The sequence below is a fragment of the Aulostomus chinensis genome, chromosome 18, assembly GCF_037954235.1.
Source record: "Aulostomus chinensis isolate RoL2024-O1b breed Wild chromosome 18, RoL_Achi_v1.0, whole genome shotgun sequence".
Classification (NCBI taxonomy): domain Eukaryota; kingdom Metazoa; phylum Chordata; class Actinopteri; order Syngnathiformes; family Aulostomidae; genus Aulostomus; species Aulostomus chinensis.
The window spans coordinates 11,442,462-11,460,188 of NC_141337.1; the positions used below are offsets into that span (position 1 = coordinate 11,442,462).

Here is a 17,727-nt window from a genome sequence, read left to right on the forward strand (position 1 = left end):
TTCAATCTCGGTAATCCAGTCACATGTAACGCGCGTGGCGATAGAGCTCCTTTGCAAAGCCTCTATTTATCTATTGGAATACATGCAGACTGTGGAGCAGCAGAGTGGCCAGAACGTACCTGACCTCACCTGTTAAGTCTAGAACTTTAAACCAACATCAAACGCTTCTTTGCATCCTGCGCAAAGGAGAAACCAGCAAGAATCTCAGCTCACACCTCATCTTTGTTTCGCTGCCTTCTGCCCTTTTTACCTTCCTTCCATCTGGAGTTATCCACAGAGAAATGTTACGCTAGCAACGGGGCGCTGATTTCATGGCTTGTTGTGTGCAAAAATCTACAATCGTATCTTTTTAACTAAGTAATGTAGTGGTAGATTTCCTAGGATACATATTCAAAGCAGAGCGGGTTTCACACTGGCAAAAAAAGGTGGGGTTATCCGGGTGCCACACCTGTAAATCATCAGGTCGCTGATTGCTGTGTGAGTATAAAAGGCTCTTGTGTCTAAAGAGTAATTAGAAATTACTCTTACGTCTCCAACCATAGCATCTGAGGAGTACTTGGTACTGCAGCTCCACTGATCGTCATGGCTCTGGGACTCCTGCTGTGGTATGTTTCACTAATTAAATGAGTTTCTCAGTGAATTTGTTTCATAATTACCTCAATCAGGTTTTTAATCAGTTTTTTTACTGCCTTTTTTGTAGGGTTTCCTGGATTTCCGTTCTATTTAATGGAAGTACAGGTTTGCCAGCTTCAAAAGGTAATAACTTCCATCTTAATAGCCAACTTTAAACCTGGACAAAAAAACTTTGCTGCTTTAATCTAAACTTGAGTTTTTATACAGGTATTGGCTATCCACGTGTGACTGACTGGCGTAATATCATGGAGGATACAGAGGATGAACTTCATAGTGATTGGTCAGGCTCAAATAGCTATGTGACTAACTATGAAAATGCAAATGACAGGAAGCCTTCACTTGAACCACTTCCCCATTGGGTCCTAGTTTCCCAAAACGTGCCTGACGCGTCTCGTATCCCTGAAGTACACAAGCCTGTCGCTGGTGGGTCAAGAGAGGGGCTGGGAGGCCGTGACTTGCCACTTGTCTTCCCTCTAAAACCTGACAACCTGCTGAGAAAGCCGCTGATACCTCATCGACACCCCATCCAGGCTCAATCAACCCCCACCTCTCCAAGCAGTGGCAGCTCTTCTGGCCATATGAAACCTCAACCTGGCCCACCCTCTCAGGGCACCCAAGCTCAGAGTGTTTTGCCTGGGCAGCCTGAACTTGCTGGCAGTTCTGGTCTTCATAACCGATACCTGAATACTGATGGTGACACTCACCGTCGTATCTTTGAGGAAGTATTTCAATATCCATCTCAAGCTCAGTCTCGTCCTGCACGGAGGAGATTCTCATTCCCCAAGCGTCACCCTAACGTCGGAGCCTGGCCTGGCTTTTTGTCTAGGAAGCCTTCAGTACAGTCAGAAGAACAAACCATTGGCACCAAAGTCAAGGTTTCCCAGGAAGTGGGTAATCCAGTCCTAGTTCCTCCAACCCACATCCGCCAGTCCAGTAACGGCTACTATAGACGCAAGACTGTCTCCACACATTCCAAATACACTCCAGAGTTTCAGACAATAGCTGTGAGCTCCAAGGGTGTCAAGACAAAGACGCCTTAAAGGTATATCTGCAAAGTCTTGTCTAAAAGCTTCAACTACTGCTCATCTTCCAGCATGGCCTGTGCATGTGTGAAATTAAACTTTTAAAAAACCTCATTACTGTCTTATATCATTCATGGAGTCAGTGAACACTACAAAAACTCATGAGACAAACAGGGTGCACTAAACGGTCAGAGGGGAAGTTTTTACCTTGACACTGAAATCCTTGTTTCCCAAATCCCCTGCAACAAAAAGAGGCTCTGTTAGTACTGGAACCTACAGTCCAAACGCCAACCCTTTCTTATGGGGCAATACTGACTGCTAACTACCCAGAATAGCTGAAGTTAAACTATGAGCTGTCCGAGGACTTACCATATGAAGTCTGTACAATGGCTGCAGAACGTCGGCTGTTTGAAAAACCTGGCAGTAAATTTATGGTTTTTCACTTCATGCACATTTTTCTGCCGCAAAGCACCTTTGCGGGCGAATCGGTTCCCAAACCCAGCGGAGTCAGAATAATGTAAAAGATGGTCCGCCATGGTGGGACAAAACCCCAAACTTGTACAGCCACAACTGTGTTGTCCTGAACGGGGTGTGTGAGGTTCTTGCCTCTTCAGCTCCCTGATAAGTGGTGCTGAGTCTGCTGGAGCTCTCTTGACAGCCCGCACGCCTCCCTTCTGTCTGCTCTACACTGAAGCGCTTCTTTTTCATTCACTGTGACGTCGATAGCGTCTACTTTAAAGACTGTAGGATTATTGCAAGTATGCAACTGTCCCGAAGTATCTTTTTCTTTTTTTATGGAAATAGGCCAAATTAAATGAATGGTAAAAATTATTTGTACTCAGGTCAGTTTCAGTGTTTAAGAACGGGCAAACAATATCCTTAACAACCGGGAATCCATCTATATTTTATTCCGCAGCTTCAGATTATTTAATCACAGCAACATGAGGTGAAACAAGCCTGGAATGGGTAATGGGACATACGAGCAGCTCCTGAAGGCATCACATCCACATCTCTTGCTCAGCGTATTAGAAACTGTTGGTATTTTGCGCCCCCTTGTGGTCATAAATGTCACTACAGGTGATTGGGACGTTTGGAATCAGAAATTATTGGTGTTCTCGCCGCCTGTCATATGGTCACCCTTCAGTCTCAGAAAAGAAAAACAGTCTTGTCTGAAGTCCTTTTCTCACTATGATAAAAAGATAGAGAATAAGACATTTTATAAAAAGTAAAAAGGAAGAAGGATAGATAAGCACAGACAAAAATTGTGGAGAAAGTAATGTGTACATGTAGCATCTGAGCCTATATACATGTGTACTTTCAGGCACATGTAACATGTGGCCTGCAGGGTTCTGAATAAATTACATCTCATTCCTGCCTCCTTTAGAAGGGACAGATGGGGAACTTTCTGTGGACTGTCTACTTCAGGGTCTCTCAAATAGGGCCATGCATACTCACACAATTACAAGCCTTTTATCCACACATTCGCAAGAGAGTTGACATTCAAATTTGTTTTTCCACAATCTTCAAAAGGGGCTGTAAATTCATTCTGTTTTCTGACACAGTAATCCGTCAAACAAAGTTGTTTCTCAGTAAATCTTACAAATCTAGGAAGCAGTAGGCCTATATTGTGATGGCATTTTATTCAGTTACATTAATGTGATTAAATATGGCAGATAATACATAACGGTGTTTAGATAAATATTTTATCTACTTCGGGGCATCCTTTTGATTTTACATTTATTCTTTATCCCAGGCGTTTAATTTTTCCTTTCTTTGAGTTCGGTTCCTTGTTTCTTCTCGATGACAAATTGTATTCGACTTTGTAGGTTAAATAAAGTTAAAAGAAAAACCGCCAGCAGTTTCTATGGTAACAGGTAGACGCTGCTTTCGTCTATCCGCGGAAAACGGAAGTGACGTAGAGATAGGACGCTGAAGTTTTGAACCAGTTTTAGCGGTGAATTAAATGCTCAGGGTAAAATGCTTCGTATCAATGTAATGCGTTTTCATAAACCCTGTAGTTTTTAATGGCATGTCATTCGTATGTGGCTAAATGCCCGGAACTAGCATTAGCGATGAGCTGTAGCTTTACTTCCCTGCTAGCGGTACATTGTGTTTGCTAACACACTTCGCCTGTCTCTATTACGGTAGTGCGATACCAACTCGAGTTCTTTGCAGGGTTATGTTAATATTATGTGAGCTTGTGCGACAAATAACTGTTGAGCCTACCGTTATCTCTGTTCTGTTTTTGTGGCTGTCGTTGTTGTTTGTGTAGCTATGCTAATTAGTTGTAGTAGCGTTACTTACGTCACTTATTCATTCACAGATATAATGAGCAAACACGAGGAGTCAGTGGAATGGCTGGACACAGAGTTTGACCGTTTCCTTCTAGAGATGAAACCGTATGTGCTTAAAAACCCGAACAAAACAGGTAAGCTCGCATATATAATATATATGTTCAGTGGTCCAGCAGTCTCCAGATCTCCAACAGGGGAGACTGCTCAGGGACAAGACCTGCAACAGTGTGGAGCAGCAGGGCAATATCATTCATGAGCTAATGCATCATCTCAGTTCTGTAATATTTTCACTCTTCTGCACCAGTCTAGCACTCTTCTCAGTCTATCTGCAAGTTATTATTTTAATGTAATGCATCACAGGATGACACACTCAACTGTATATATTTCATAAAATGATATCAGAATATTTCATTCTATGTGGATATCAATAAATCAAATGTAGTCAAAATAATGCTTTCCTCCTCAAGTGCAGACTTTTTTGTATCTCCCAATGATGCAGGGACACATATACTACTACTACACCACTACTGCTACGACTACCACTACGACTACTTCTAATAATACTAATGATCATAAGTGATAAATAATCTTTCCTGTCCCTCTGTCTCCATTGACAACAGAGCGTCAGTTGTGTGCCTTGTGGATAAAGAAGCTGTGTGATCCAGCAGCAGTATGTGGCTCAGGCCCTCTAGGACGGAAAACCCGTAACATCTATGCCCGTTTGCTTGTCCACATGCTCAAACGAGGGGTCCTGGAGGGGCCTTTCACCAGCAAACCAGAGCCTGGCAGCCTCAAGATGCTTCCGACCTACATGGTAAGAAAGGTTTCTTAATCAAATCTTAAATGTTGTTATGTTGCTTTTGTGTGTAGTGATGTGACTTGATATTTTTGAATCATTCGCTCTCAGAATGGGAACTGAAGTCGAAGATTGTGTAGAGCCACATTTAAGAGACAGAAATATGGAAAGGAAGAAATGCAATTCAATTCTACATTTCAAAATATATTGGTTATATATATCTTAATCAATTGAAATGTCCCTAACATCACCTCATGTCTCTTTAATATTTTAGTCCATTTATTTTGACGAGCCACTTGGTGGTCGGCCCGTGGACCGCGACAAAGCAGCTCTGCCCGACTGGGTCACAGGAGAGCTCGGTGGTTATACAGATGACAGTTTCGCTGGGGGCCTCCTGAAGAGCAGGACCACCTCCCATAATGCAGCTCATCGCAGGTACTGTTCAACTACACATCATCTCTAGTATACAGAATGTCACATGAAATGGAAAAACCTCTGTTAATTACTGCGATGTCAATTATAAGGGGTTGAAGTAACACAACTGATTGAGAAAATGGAGGTGATGAAAATGGATGTAAATAAATTAGGAGTAAAATTTGAAAAAGAGTGATGAATTATGTTTTGCTAAACGTGATTGTCATTTTATATGAAACTATGTTAATGAACTTGTCATTACTATGTTATTACATGAGCGCTCATTCATTTGACCTCTTTGTATATTCTTAAGACTGCTCTCATAAGTGAAAGCATAATATACAGTAATTGAATTTATTAAAGGTCCCTTCCACACGTATACGATGGTATTAAGTACAGTGAAATCCTTCAAAGGCCACCTATTGTTGTCCCTTATTAAAAATTCCAGATTTTCTTTCACTTCTCCATAAAGTCTATTCTGACTTGATGTTTCAAATTTCATGTTTTACTTGTCCATGCTAAATTTTAAAGCAGGATCAACTTTGGGGGAAAAAAAATGGTGATGTCACAAATCCTGCTCATAAGACCGCCTCCTAAAATCGAATTTTAAATTCACCTATGAATGTGGAATTGTCTTTTTAGTGGCAAAAACATCTGTCTTTCTACACAGTGAAGCTCAAACATTTATCTGTGGGAACAAGAAGAAAAACAGAACATTTTTTTACTTTAGAGGGACTTGTAATAGTTTGATGTTGTTCATTGTCACTTCCTGAAGTTAGCTTTTAAACATCTTGGTTTAAAGTAGGATATTCCTCCGTGCTTACTGACATATATGCTTAAATGTATTCATCCAAACATCCTAGACCCGACTTCATGATTGATCACTCCTTGCTTTTGCTCAGCATCGCCATCTGAAAAGCGAAAGACATTGCCAAGTCCTTGCATCAGTCTGCATGAGCTGTCCAATCTGACTTTTCTTAGAGGAGCACTTCAAAACAGCTCGAGAGGATGAGAAACCTTTCATATTCTCTATATAGCCATCTTTCTGTTCCTCTCCTCCTTACACTTTCCCAGTTGCTGAACCTGGTGTCCAACGCTCGCAGAGGAAAGCAAAGACAGCTCGGTAGCTCATTAGTGTGTGCGCTGTTTTCTTAAATGATTTCATTTCATTTCAGTTTCTTAAGTGATTTCATTTCAGTTCTTTAATAGTTCTTTAATGAGCATCAGTTAAAGTCAAAAAAAAAAAAAAAAATATATATATATATATATATATACACACACACACACACACACACATACATGTATACATACAAAATATGAAAATATGCATGTATTTTGAATTTGGAAATAATGTGCTGGTTAATTTAAACAGTTCGATTGCAAGCTAAGATACATAGTAATGTACACACACACACACACACACACACACACACACCCTCTCAATAAACCATCAGTCATCCTATTTTGCTCAGGGATATTTCCTCTAACTGCAGGCAATTTCAGAGCTTGACAAAGTGATCTTACTAATGTCTCGGGGTTTTTCATTCCAATTAGCAAAGAAAAGCAAATTAGCGCCCAGTAGCTGGATATGCTCATTAGCATAATAAAAAGAGAGCTCTGTAAATGTAGTAAAGGGAGCTTAATATCCACCAGGACACCGCAAGACACAGAACAGGCTCTTTGCTGCCATGTTTAATTAAAGGTTTACCGTCGGGGTGGGGGTGGGGGTGGGGGGGGGGGGTGGGGGTGGGGGGGTTGTAGTATGTTCGGTTCTTAGAAAATGATCATTAGGACTTGTCTTTATTTGTCACAGTTAAAAATGGACCCTGTGTCTCAATTCTGGGATTATCCGTACATATACATATACATAATTTTATACTTCAGTGTGGACAGCAGTATCAGTAGTAAAATAAGAAGGTCCCCCCCTCTTACCCCTCCTTACATTACTTATAGTTTTGTTTCTGGATGCCTCTATAGGATCATTATTATGTCATTAAAGCCCTTAGACAAACTACCCTAATACTGATGTTTCACAGAATGTTGTAGTACACCAAATACATGGAAACAGTGTATTCTCAGTCATTAATTAGTTTCTGACTCTTGGAAATAGAAAAACTGCGTAACTTAAAACTACTGTATCTCTTTAGCATATATTGAAGCAAATCACACAAATCTACATGTTTGACTCAGTTGACTAAATTAAACTGCCAATATAGATCTCTCCCATCGAGGAAACACTACAAGACCTTCAAAAGATTCCGTCTTGTGTTATACGGTACTACCATACTGTATAGTGTCTGATTGGGATAGGGCTCTGAAAAACACTCGGATCACGGGCTAACATCATGATGGAGAAAATTAGCTCAGCCTAGAGTCCTTTTATGTGTCTTTCTCATTTAGATAAGATTAAATGGAAGGACTCTCCCTCCCTATGATGTGGAAATGTTTGATCTCTTTCTCACTCCGTGAGTCAGGTGATGTGCAGAGCCTCTGCAAAACTCTTTTCAAGTTTGAAGATCTGAAGCGTATATGTCGGAAAGGTTTTCTTATGCATGTAGGAGTTGCTTCCATTTTGCGCACAAGTGGATGGGCTGTGATGTTTTAATGTGTGTTTAAATATATATATATATATATATATTTATATATATATATATATATATTTATTTATATATATTTATATATATATATATAATATTTTAAAGTTGTCAAAATGCCCTGAGCAAATTCCACCATGGACACCACTATTAGTGTGCGTTCCCCAGTGTAACCACAAGATGGAGCCACTGCTTAATAATCAGCACATATCTAGGTGGAAGAGTGATGTAATGAAACAAATGCAGTCAAGAGGGGTCAAAAGCTCATACTGATAATGGTTCAGTCCATGTTCCTGTATCACAGATGGCTTTAATAGAGGCAGGAAGTAAGGACAAAGAAGCACAAAGAAAAAGGTGTGTGGGGGTTGATGGTGCTATTTCCAGTGACACTCATGTCAGGTCCACTGCTTAACTTTAGTTTGAGAGCAAGACCTTTTGGGTTTTTCTATGTACATGTTATTCTCGCTCCATTTTTGCTTCTCCTTGAGGCCTTTCTGTCTCATTTTAATGTTCTTGTTTTCCTCTTTTGTCCCCGACTTCTGTTTCCCATCTGTGTGCATTTCATCCACATGTGAGAACTTTTAACCAGCCGACCCCCCTCCCCTTCTTCTTCTTCTTCGACTCCTCCTCAGATATTTTTCTTGGTAAATGTGACAATAATATTGTCCTTGCAGTTGCAGCAGCCTGTCCCTGATGTTGTTGGAAACTCCTCACATCTCTCACTCTCAGGCCAAGAGTGTTTCTTCTGATCTTGCCCTCAGGTGGTGCTGGGTTATGGCATAGGGTTTGCAGGGGCAGGGGGATGTTTGTGTCCCAAGGTCAAACTGCTTCCCTCATGGTGCCTGAGGCTGAGAACTGGGCCCACTGGCGCTGCACCTGGAGGTCAGACTGGTGGATGGATGTCAGGCTGCTTTAATCATCCAAGCTGCAGCTTCTGAGGCTCTACATGGTGTTCTCATTTTCTTCTGTGTGTGTGTGTGTGTGTGTGTGTGTGTGTGTGTGTGTGTGTGTGTGTGTGTGTAACTCTGGCCTGACTTGCCACTGCTTTGATCTCTGGGCCTCAGACTCCAGACACATCTGATTCAATTATCTTCATCCACCTGTTGACTTAGAGGCCCAAGATTGCAAAGTACCCCCCCCCCCCCAACCCCCACCACCACCACCACCACCACCACCACCCTCAGCTCACACCATCCAAGTTTCAGGTCTGTGCGTTTTTGTGCATGTGTGTGCAGGTGTGTGCGCGCTGACATTGCCCATACACACCAGGTTGTTGATAAGTGCATGAAACCTGCAGGAGGTTTTTTTGGAACTTTTCATACAATTCAAACAATATTGAACCCTTAATAGCACTATTTGAGTTTCTGAGGATAGGTTTTTCTTTTTGAGTTTATTAGATTATTCCAGACATATCCCTGTCAAATTAGTGTGGGTTCTTGAACTGGTGCTGTTCAAGATTTTCAGAATCTGCGTTCTGTCTACAGAACCATACCCCTTTCATGCTAGTTTTGGCCTGAACTGTTGTGTCACAATAATCCTATGAAGATATTGTAAGTCCCAACCAGAGCTGTAGTTGTAGATAAGAATATGTGCAAACAACAGTAATGAGTTGCACATACACAGACTAGATGACATATTAACAGTACTCCTGTGTGAGTCAGACTGCACATGCCGTGTGTGGTCATTTGCATCCTTACGTTGAAAGTAAGATGAGGATGGGCATTTTAGATGTTATCACAAATTGCAAGAAAACCATGTATTTTTCGGTTCTGACTGTGCACCCAATTCTGGGATTCAGAGCAAATTATTGGTGAGAACACTAGGAAAGGTTCAAATAAAAAGTTTGCTCATGGGGTTTGAACAAGTTTCCTGTCAGTGGGAAAGGCCTATCTGAAAAACATCTGCCCCAGTAGCAAAAACTATACCTCACCAGCCTGCAAAATCAATAGCGCTCTCAGTTCATCTCCTGAGTGACATGCCAGTCAACAGATGATGGTGATTAACACGAGTCCACACATAGGCCTGCATGATGTGGTGTAGCTTTAATAATACATACCCTAATTTGTCAGGTAACTGTCTAATGTAAACAAGGACAGCTTCACACATTGTAAAGCTTGTCTTCAAAACGCTAACTGTGAAAGTAAAGCTGCTTTTTCTTATGAAAATCATTCCTGAATTGACCAAAAACCCTCTCCCTAATAATGCCAAGGATATGATATTGTTTTGATATTGTCTCATTAATTATGTTGAAAAGTTTGAAGTAAAACCCTGCAGACATAAGATTTAATCTACCTACTCTTTTTTTTTAAATTTCATTGTTATCCTACATCTTCCTGTCTTACTTTGTTCTGAAATCTTCATTCAGTTAGCATTAGTGGGCTATTAGCAGCTTGTGTGCCCGTTCTTAATGAGATTTTAAGCTCACTTGGGAATGTGTGAGTGTAATCTTACAATGTGAGTGTGTGTGCGTGTGTTGCAGGTGTCTATGGATAAATGCAATTTCTATGTTAAAACCATGAAGGACATGATGAGACAATGATTGAGGTGTATGATAATGAAAAGATTGTACATGCCGTCAACTGGTGCCCTGTGGGTTGTGTATGGAAACACACTGATGTATAGCAGAGACGTTTATTGTTCAAATGGGATGAAATGCAGACCGCAAACCATGCAACCGATGCCAGATGTTGATCTGTGTAAATAGTGAAGCGGGCTGCCCATGCAAGCACATGCAAACAGACAAGCAGGCTCAAGACTCACACACACACACACACACACACACACACACACACACACACACACACACACACACACACACACACACACACACTGTAGGTATGTATGTGTGTGCACTTCAGCACAAATCTTTCAAGTCGAAGACAAAGGGCTGCTTATTAAGGTCAGTCAAACTTTTAAACAATTCATCAAGATTGTTAACAAGAGGTTACAAAAACAAAAAGTCCCAGCACACAGCTGTTAAATTACCTCTGCCATGGAAGCGATGTTTTCATTGAAGTTGAGGTCTGTTTTTTGGATGTTTTCGTTCATTCTTCACTCAGGAATTTTTTTTTTCCCTATGGACCTTCAATAAAAAATGTAGATGTAGACTTGGTTTGGAAATATTTCCAGACATATATGATTTTAATTAAGGTTTGCAAAATAAGTTATTTTTTGACTTGTTCATACATTTCTCAGGAAATAATTCTTGTACTTTTTATGGGAAAAAAAGTTATATATTTTGATCCAGACTCATATGATGACTTCAGTTGTGGCTTTACATGTCATGGAATAGAGTTATTGTTGTGTCTGAGTTTGATCCCTGTGAGCAGCAAAGGAAGAGCTGCACACTTACAAATCAAGGCAACACAATCCTCGTTGCGGTGTGTGGGAGGATGAAAATTGATATTTTTCAGGCAATTCTTCTTTGATTTGCTGATTTTTTATTTTTTATTTTTTAATTCTTATACTGGACATCTCTGAACACGCCATTTTAGATTGATGTACGGCTACCAGCTGCTGGGAAAATTAGCATGCCTCCATGCCTTATGTACTTTCCATCTTTGTGAAGACCCAGCCCACTTTGGCATTGATTCATAAAGGTAAATAATCAAAATACCATAGAAAGAGCATAATCCTAATGGGGTCCTAAATTTGATTGGACCAACCCAATGCAGAACAGCATTGGTGCAAGAAAAGTGGCCAAATTTGACTTGCTGCAACATTGCAGGGATGTCTCGTAGAAAGCAGAAGTAATGAGACGAGCATACTTAACTCAGCATCTGGAGACAGTCACAATTTGGTCCAGATCTTGTTTGGAGTCTGGACTTTGAGAAAACACTGATATGTAGAACAACACGCTCTACTGGACAAATGATTCAATGACAAGATTTCTAAATTAAGCCTCTGGCAGCACTGAAAATCTGTTCACATCCGCTAATATCGTCCAATTAATTGGTCATTGGCTCTAGCTGATACCAGTGTGTCTCAGACAGGCTCATATTGGTGGAGCTCTGTTTGAGGATGCCCACCGCAGGTTAACATCTCATAACTACCTTTTTGCCACTTCCCTTCTAGGATACAGCTGTTCGAACAGAGGGCCCTAGCAGGACCCACAGCCTCCAGTCCAATCAAGCAATCGCCCAAGCGTGGCTCCAGAATGGTTAGTTCATCACTAATCTATTATTATAATTCCTTGGCATCTGGAGATTTGACATGTCGTGTTTTCAGATTTATAGTTGCTACAAAGTAGTTGTGATGACATGTTGAATTAATAGCAACAAACGTGATGCCAACAAAAATAGTGGCCACAATGACTTGCTTTGTCCTTTTAATGTGGGCAAAGGGACGTTTGGAAATCCCTGAACTCCATTTCACATGGAGCTGGAGAAAATTCCTGAACTTCTTTCTGTTGCTGGTTTAACAAAAATAGAGCTAATGGTTGTGACCACAATACGTATCACATTCAAATATTTGGGTACAATTCTCAAGGGGAAATTTGAAAGGTCTGACTTTCAAGAGTGCATGGAGTGTTTTCTTACAAGATTTGTTGACCTCAGTTCCAATGCTCACGCTTTCTTCGTTTAATGTCTTGTTCAATAAACGTATAACTTGTAAGGGGCTAGCTTTAGCCAGAACAAGCTAGCGCCAGTGTCTTCCTCTTCTTCCACTCCTTTGTTCCTTATGAGGATAAAGTGAGTCAGATCTGCAGATCGACTCATCTCTGATTCCGGAGCTCATCACCTCGTCATTATGTGAACCACTTTTGCACATCGCAAAGCTGCTGTTAAGATGATCAGGCCATTATGAAATTTAGCTCGTCGACACTGAACCAAACGACATTCTGCCGTCTCATTTAGTCTTCTTCCATTTTTTTTTACAAACGGTGAGGTGTAGCAGCAGTGCGATATTTCTGACTTTCAATTTTCCGTAGCCACGAGGGCTGAAGAATTGGGACAATACATGAGTCCTGATGCATTCAAATACTGTAGCAATGGTTCAGACCAGCCATGGAAGAGTTTCACCCTCAGCTCATGCTAAAGAAATGATCATTTCCTTCTGTTTTAAACAGGCCCAACTTTCTGGTGTCCAAGCGATTGTGTCAGCGTGAAATATGAAGCCCGAGATTGCACAGATTGAATCTTTAATCTGTAGGTTTATGGTACATATCCACTCTCAATTATTTGGCACAACTACAAGTAAATTTGTAGCCATTTTAGGCCATCCATTATCAATGTTTACCAGAATGAGTTGAATTCCTGGTGCAACACAGAGCCTGACATGCTGCTTTGAAGAGCTAGTGACCCACATACTCTGCATTCCTAGATATTGAAATGAAACTTCTACACTGTTTGTTTGAGGGTGAGGCTCCGGCACCTTGATGCCTTTTTAATCAGAAAGGGCATTTAATCCTGAGATATTCCATTCAGCAATTTCTCTGTCAGTACTGAGGTACACCCAAGGTCCACACTAGATTCTAATCAAATTCAACAACATCTCTCCTTTCCTTATCACACTCAACTTTATTAGATATTTCCTCCATTGAAGCCTTTCTGCCCAATCTCCTCTTGAGTAAACTGATCATGTATCAACTGAATGCCTGAAAGTTTGAATTATGCTGTATAAAACAAATCCGGACACCCGTAGTGACAAAAAAAATCTCTGTGGAATGACAGGCGGCCTAGCTGCTTATACCCCTGTTGTGGAATTCGCTGCGTGACAGAAATGATGTGGAACTGCCAAACATCTGGAATGCTGTATGTGAGAGGGAGGAGAATGAGCGAGCGAAGGGTGGAGAGATGAAGATAACCGGGGAGTACAATGCTGTTAGTATTGGAGGGGAGCACATATGGGAGTATCTGTAAGCTTTTAAAGAACTCCTTTGTTGTTGCCAAGAGAGGAATTATATGATGTCAAAATAATCACCTCCATCACTGTCTGTTGTTCTCTTCCTCAGGCCAAACTGCCAATCAAAGTGCTGTCAGGAATCATTTATATTGGCCTTTCTACTTTTTTTATCACCCCTCCCTTAATTCCCTTTTTTCCCTCTTCAGGTGGATAGGGAGCTGAATACAGACTTGTCTCCTGATGACAGTGACCTGGAGGCTCGTCTCAACAGCTGGAACCTCGGGGTGAGTCCAGGGGCATGCCTGGAGCTTCCAGGTTATATGTGACTGTCACCATGCTCCACCTTAATGGAGCTAGCCATGTTTTATCAGTCGTAGGTTGATGGGATGGCAAAATATTTTGCTTGAGGTGATATTTGACTTTAATAGGCAACCATTACATTAGTCAGCCAAGATTTCATCAGCTGGTTTGTTGCTCGTGGGTGGGTGGGTGGAGGTGGGAGCAGTCTTGCTAGTCATAGCCCAACCTATTAGTGCAGAAATGATTCATCACACGGGTGATTTTCTGCTCGTGGATTCTCATTTTCATGTTCAGGTGTGATACTAGCAGCCTAATTCCACACAGCTTTATCTGTTACTGTGTTTGTGTGAGAGAGACAGTGAGATTCCACAAATCAATGCACTGAACACACCCCTGCAATGAATGAAATAGCGTCCCACGTATTTTTAGAATGTTAAGAAAATTTAAAAAATCAATATTTGGTGGTCAGTGTAGATCAATCCATCCATCCATCCATTTTCTAGTGCTTATCCTGTTAAGGGTCACAGGGGGGCTGGAGCCTGTCTCAGCAGCCTTTGGGCGAGAGGTGGGGTTCACCCTGGACAGGTCACTAGTCCATCACAGGGCAAACACATAGAGACAGACAACCATTCACACTCACAGTCACACCTACGGTCAATTTAGAGTATCAATCAGCCTCGTCCCCTCTTGATGTCTTTGGACTGTGGGAGGAAGCTGGAGTACCAGAGAGAACCCACACAGGAACAGGGAGAACAGAAAGATCCTGTGCCCAAGCTGGGGCTCGGACCTGAAACCATCTTGCTGTGTGGCAACAGTGTAAACCACTGCACCACTGTGCCTCCCGTCAGTGTAGATACATTCTTAATTCTTATTCTTTGTCATTATCATCAATCTGCTTCTCAATTAGTTTTTAACACATCATGTGGCTGCTTGTTTGTTTTTATCCATTCCATGCATGCTTGTGGATATCTACTTGCTACTGTTGCATTTAATCTCCCAAGACGCATTATCAAGAACGTGGACTGCAAATTAACAATGGCATGAATTTCTGCATACACTGCATTGGTTGCACTTAATTAGCTGTAGTAATACCTAAATGTATTTTCCTTAACAACTGTCTCTGGAATCTGGACTGAGTAAGTCATACTTTTCATGTGTAACAGGGTTTCCCTTCAAAATAAAGGTGGCAAACACTCATGATGCCCACTGACTGCTATTTTTACAGGAGTTATCATAGTATATTTATAATTGGAACCATCTAGGGCCTTTTTAATCACCTTTTATGAAATAATCTGTTGAATGATACCTCTTACACACAGCTGAACAGCAAGTAGGCAAACACCGACCACTTTTTCTTGAAGCTGCCCTACTGCTATTGTAGGAGGTGAGGGTGGAATGGGGAATGGGTTTGTATAAACTGAACATTTGAAGACATGTTCACCTCTTTTATCCTCCCTATCTGCAGTGCATCGGGTCAGGGCTTGATAAGCACTCTGCCCTCATGTCTTATTCCTTCATGTGTTCACTATCTTCTCACCTATCTTCTCTTTCTGTTTGCTAGTCGCCTCTGTCGTTTCTCCCACATCACACACATCGAAGGATTCTTCAGAAGCATCTCTCTCCTTCTATTTCTCTCTGTCTCTGTTCTATCGTTCTATCTTTGGCATTCACTCACTCTTTCCTCCTCTCTCTGTTCATTTATCTCTCTCTTACTCTCGCTCTCTCTTTCAGTACAAGGGTATTCTGAGGTATGTCAGACATTAAGATGAGCACTACTCCACTCTGCACTCCTCTGTGTTGAGACACTGATAAGGGGCATTGCTTGGCATCGCTCTTCCAAACCGGCATCTTTCAAATCAGCAGATGTGACTTCACACATAAACCCCTTCATGTTTACAGAAGTTTTAGAGATGCACTGCTTCAAAGTGCCCAGCTCCGATGAAATTTCAGCAACAGCGAAGCCAGCTCACACCCTCTAGAATGTCTTCAGCTTTGCCTCAGATGTTCTGAAGCAGTTCATACTGGTTTGTCCATCTTATCTCTAATTGGCACGGTGGCCATACTGGAGAGTAGAGTGCAGATTGCTTCCGTCTCAGGTAGGAGTTCTTTTAAGAGTCAGCTGGTCCAACCATCTGTTTCACTTAGTCTGTGTCATGCTTGTTGGAACAGGGACGAACTTGGCACTGTTTCGTGGGATTTGAGTGTTCCAGCTGTGTGAGGTGCAACATACACCAACCCGCCAGTAAAGAGAGGAGAAAAAAAGAACATGCTGACTAAAGAAAATTGTACAAAAACCTTGTACTAAGTGGTAGTCCCTGCCACTTGGCCCACCATTGTCTGTGGTTAGATGGGTGTGCTGACGGCTTGCTCAACGCTAGTCCAAAACTAGGAAGCCATCAATCACCATGTGTTTGTTTGGCTAGAGAGCCAGGCCTTGTGATGTGGAGTGTTGTTCTTCTTCTGCGTTTGTGGCAGACGATCCAGTTCATCCATCCACGTCAGATTCCAATGACATGGGACGCGCTGCCAACTGTGAGGTTGGAGAAACACACAGTAGCATGTGTGTGGGCATGCAGGGGAGGAGTGGGCATCCAGTACATGAGCACACAGGCATACGTATGCACCAAGTCCAAGTTTAGTCTCACACCGTGCCAGCATTACACCACAGCATTTAGTCTACATGTCTTCCTCGGGCCTGTGGGCCATGCTCAATCAACTCTGATGACTGGCTGTCTGTGGGTATAAAAAGAAATTCCATTCTTGTTTTCAGGCTGGGTGCTATTTTAAAAGGATATTGATTGATTCATCACTTGGTAAATATACATTCGTTTTTGCCTATGCCAAATTTAAACATCAATTCATCACACATCATGGCTTACACCACTGATGTTGCTCTGCAATGAATATATTGAGGTGTGTGTGTGTGTGAGAGAGTGAGAGAGAAAGAGAGAATTTACAGAGAATCTGATTATAGTCAAGCTGGATGTCTCCTTTTGTTGAAGGCTTACAGTATGTCAGATAACAAAATGTCTGACCTGTTTTTACCTGCATCACTGAGATTAAGGATTCAGGCAGTGCTTCTTTCATCTATTTCACCTGTCAGACTCACCCTGAAGCAACAGATTGTGTGACTTTATGCTTGTACAGTAGCTGTAACTATTTTAGTCCCAAGCTCTTGGGTTCTTTCAGTTCCTGTGCATTTATCTCCTATTCATTTTGGATTAGCTTCATGTGGGTTGTGCCACCTCACAACATTAAATCCTTTAAAAAAAAAAAAAAACACTAAACCTCCTTCTCTACTTCCTCCTCCTCCTCTGACTCTTCCTCCTTGTTCTCCTGCTTCATCCTCATGTCGAAGAGATTAGCAACAGAACTGTTTACTTGTCGTCATTGCTGTCTGTCATCTCCAAAGTCAGCTCCACGACTTTGAAAGGCCGTGATCTTGCTGCTAGTTGGCAGCCCCTACAGACAGCCTCAGCGCATGAGAGAGAACTTCTTTATAGTGTGAGTTCATAAGAAAGTAACGGGGTCATAAACAAACGTCAGATAGTGGAAGGAAAATAGCATGTTGTCAACGCGCTGATTTTTTTTTTTTTTTTTGCTGTTTATGTCACAGTTAGTGAGCTGTGTTGATGCAATGCTGCGGAGTCACTTCGACTGTGACCCTTTTACTTTCAGGTGGTTTAGTGGCTCGCTCTTTTCCATCTCTTGTGTTTCATTTTATAATCAAAGAACATGTCGTGTCAGTTATTGGCAAGGGTGCATGCACATTAGTCTCCATCTGACAGTCAACGGACCGGGGATAGCTTACAGATTAGTGGTCCTGAGTG

General features: G+C 41.6%; 3 protein-coding genes across 14 annotated transcripts in view; 2 read left to right on the forward strand and 1 right to left on the reverse strand.

Moving 5' to 3' along the window:
- Positions 1-2,434, reverse strand: part of prkcab (protein kinase C, alpha, b) — a 100,101-nt gene extending 97,667 nt beyond the window's left edge. Inside the window, exons 1-2 of one of the 2 annotated variants that reach the window (XM_086184116.1) lie at positions 2,025-2,434; positions 1,863-1,894 (exon numbers count right to left, since the gene is read on the reverse strand). In XM_086184116.1, the coding sequence (XP_086040242.1) occupies positions 1,863-1,894; positions 2,025-2,191 (199 nt within the window). In that variant the 5' untranslated portion in view covers positions 2,192-2,434. The remainder of the gene's footprint in view (positions 1-1,862; positions 1,895-2,024) is intronic. The other variant, XM_086184117.1, reaches the window with a different exon arrangement.
- Positions 507-1,769, forward strand: LOC147245145 (uncharacterized). Its single transcript, XM_086184118.1, has 3 exons — positions 507-605; positions 701-756; positions 841-1,769. The coding sequence occupies exons 1-3, from the start codon at positions 583-585 to the stop codon at positions 1,671-1,673; spliced, it is 912 nt and encodes a 303-aa protein (XP_086040244.1). The 5' UTR covers positions 507-582; the 3' UTR covers positions 1,674-1,769.
- Positions 2,435-3,551: 1,117 nt separating the features above from the next.
- cep112 (centrosomal protein 112) overlaps positions 3,552-17,727 on the forward strand; it is a 109,787-nt gene continuing 95,611 nt past the window's right edge. For 7 of the 11 annotated variants that reach the window (XR_015109948.1, XM_086184109.1, XM_086184107.1 and 4 more), the window contains exons 1-6: positions 3,552-3,627; positions 3,979-4,083; positions 4,570-4,763; positions 5,020-5,180; positions 11,828-11,912; positions 13,804-13,881. Coding sequence is in view for 10 of the 11 variants with exons in the window: in XM_086184109.1 (XP_086040235.1) it covers positions 3,984-4,083; positions 4,570-4,763; positions 5,020-5,180; positions 11,828-11,912; positions 13,804-13,881 (618 nt within the window). In the remaining variant the exon portion in view is untranslated. Of the gene's footprint in view, positions 3,648-3,671; positions 3,800-3,978; positions 4,084-4,569; positions 4,764-5,019; positions 5,181-11,827; positions 11,913-13,803; positions 13,882-17,727 lie in introns of those variants that run through there. The other 4 variants (XM_086184105.1, XM_086184102.1, XM_086184104.1 and 1 more) reach the window with 4 other exon arrangements.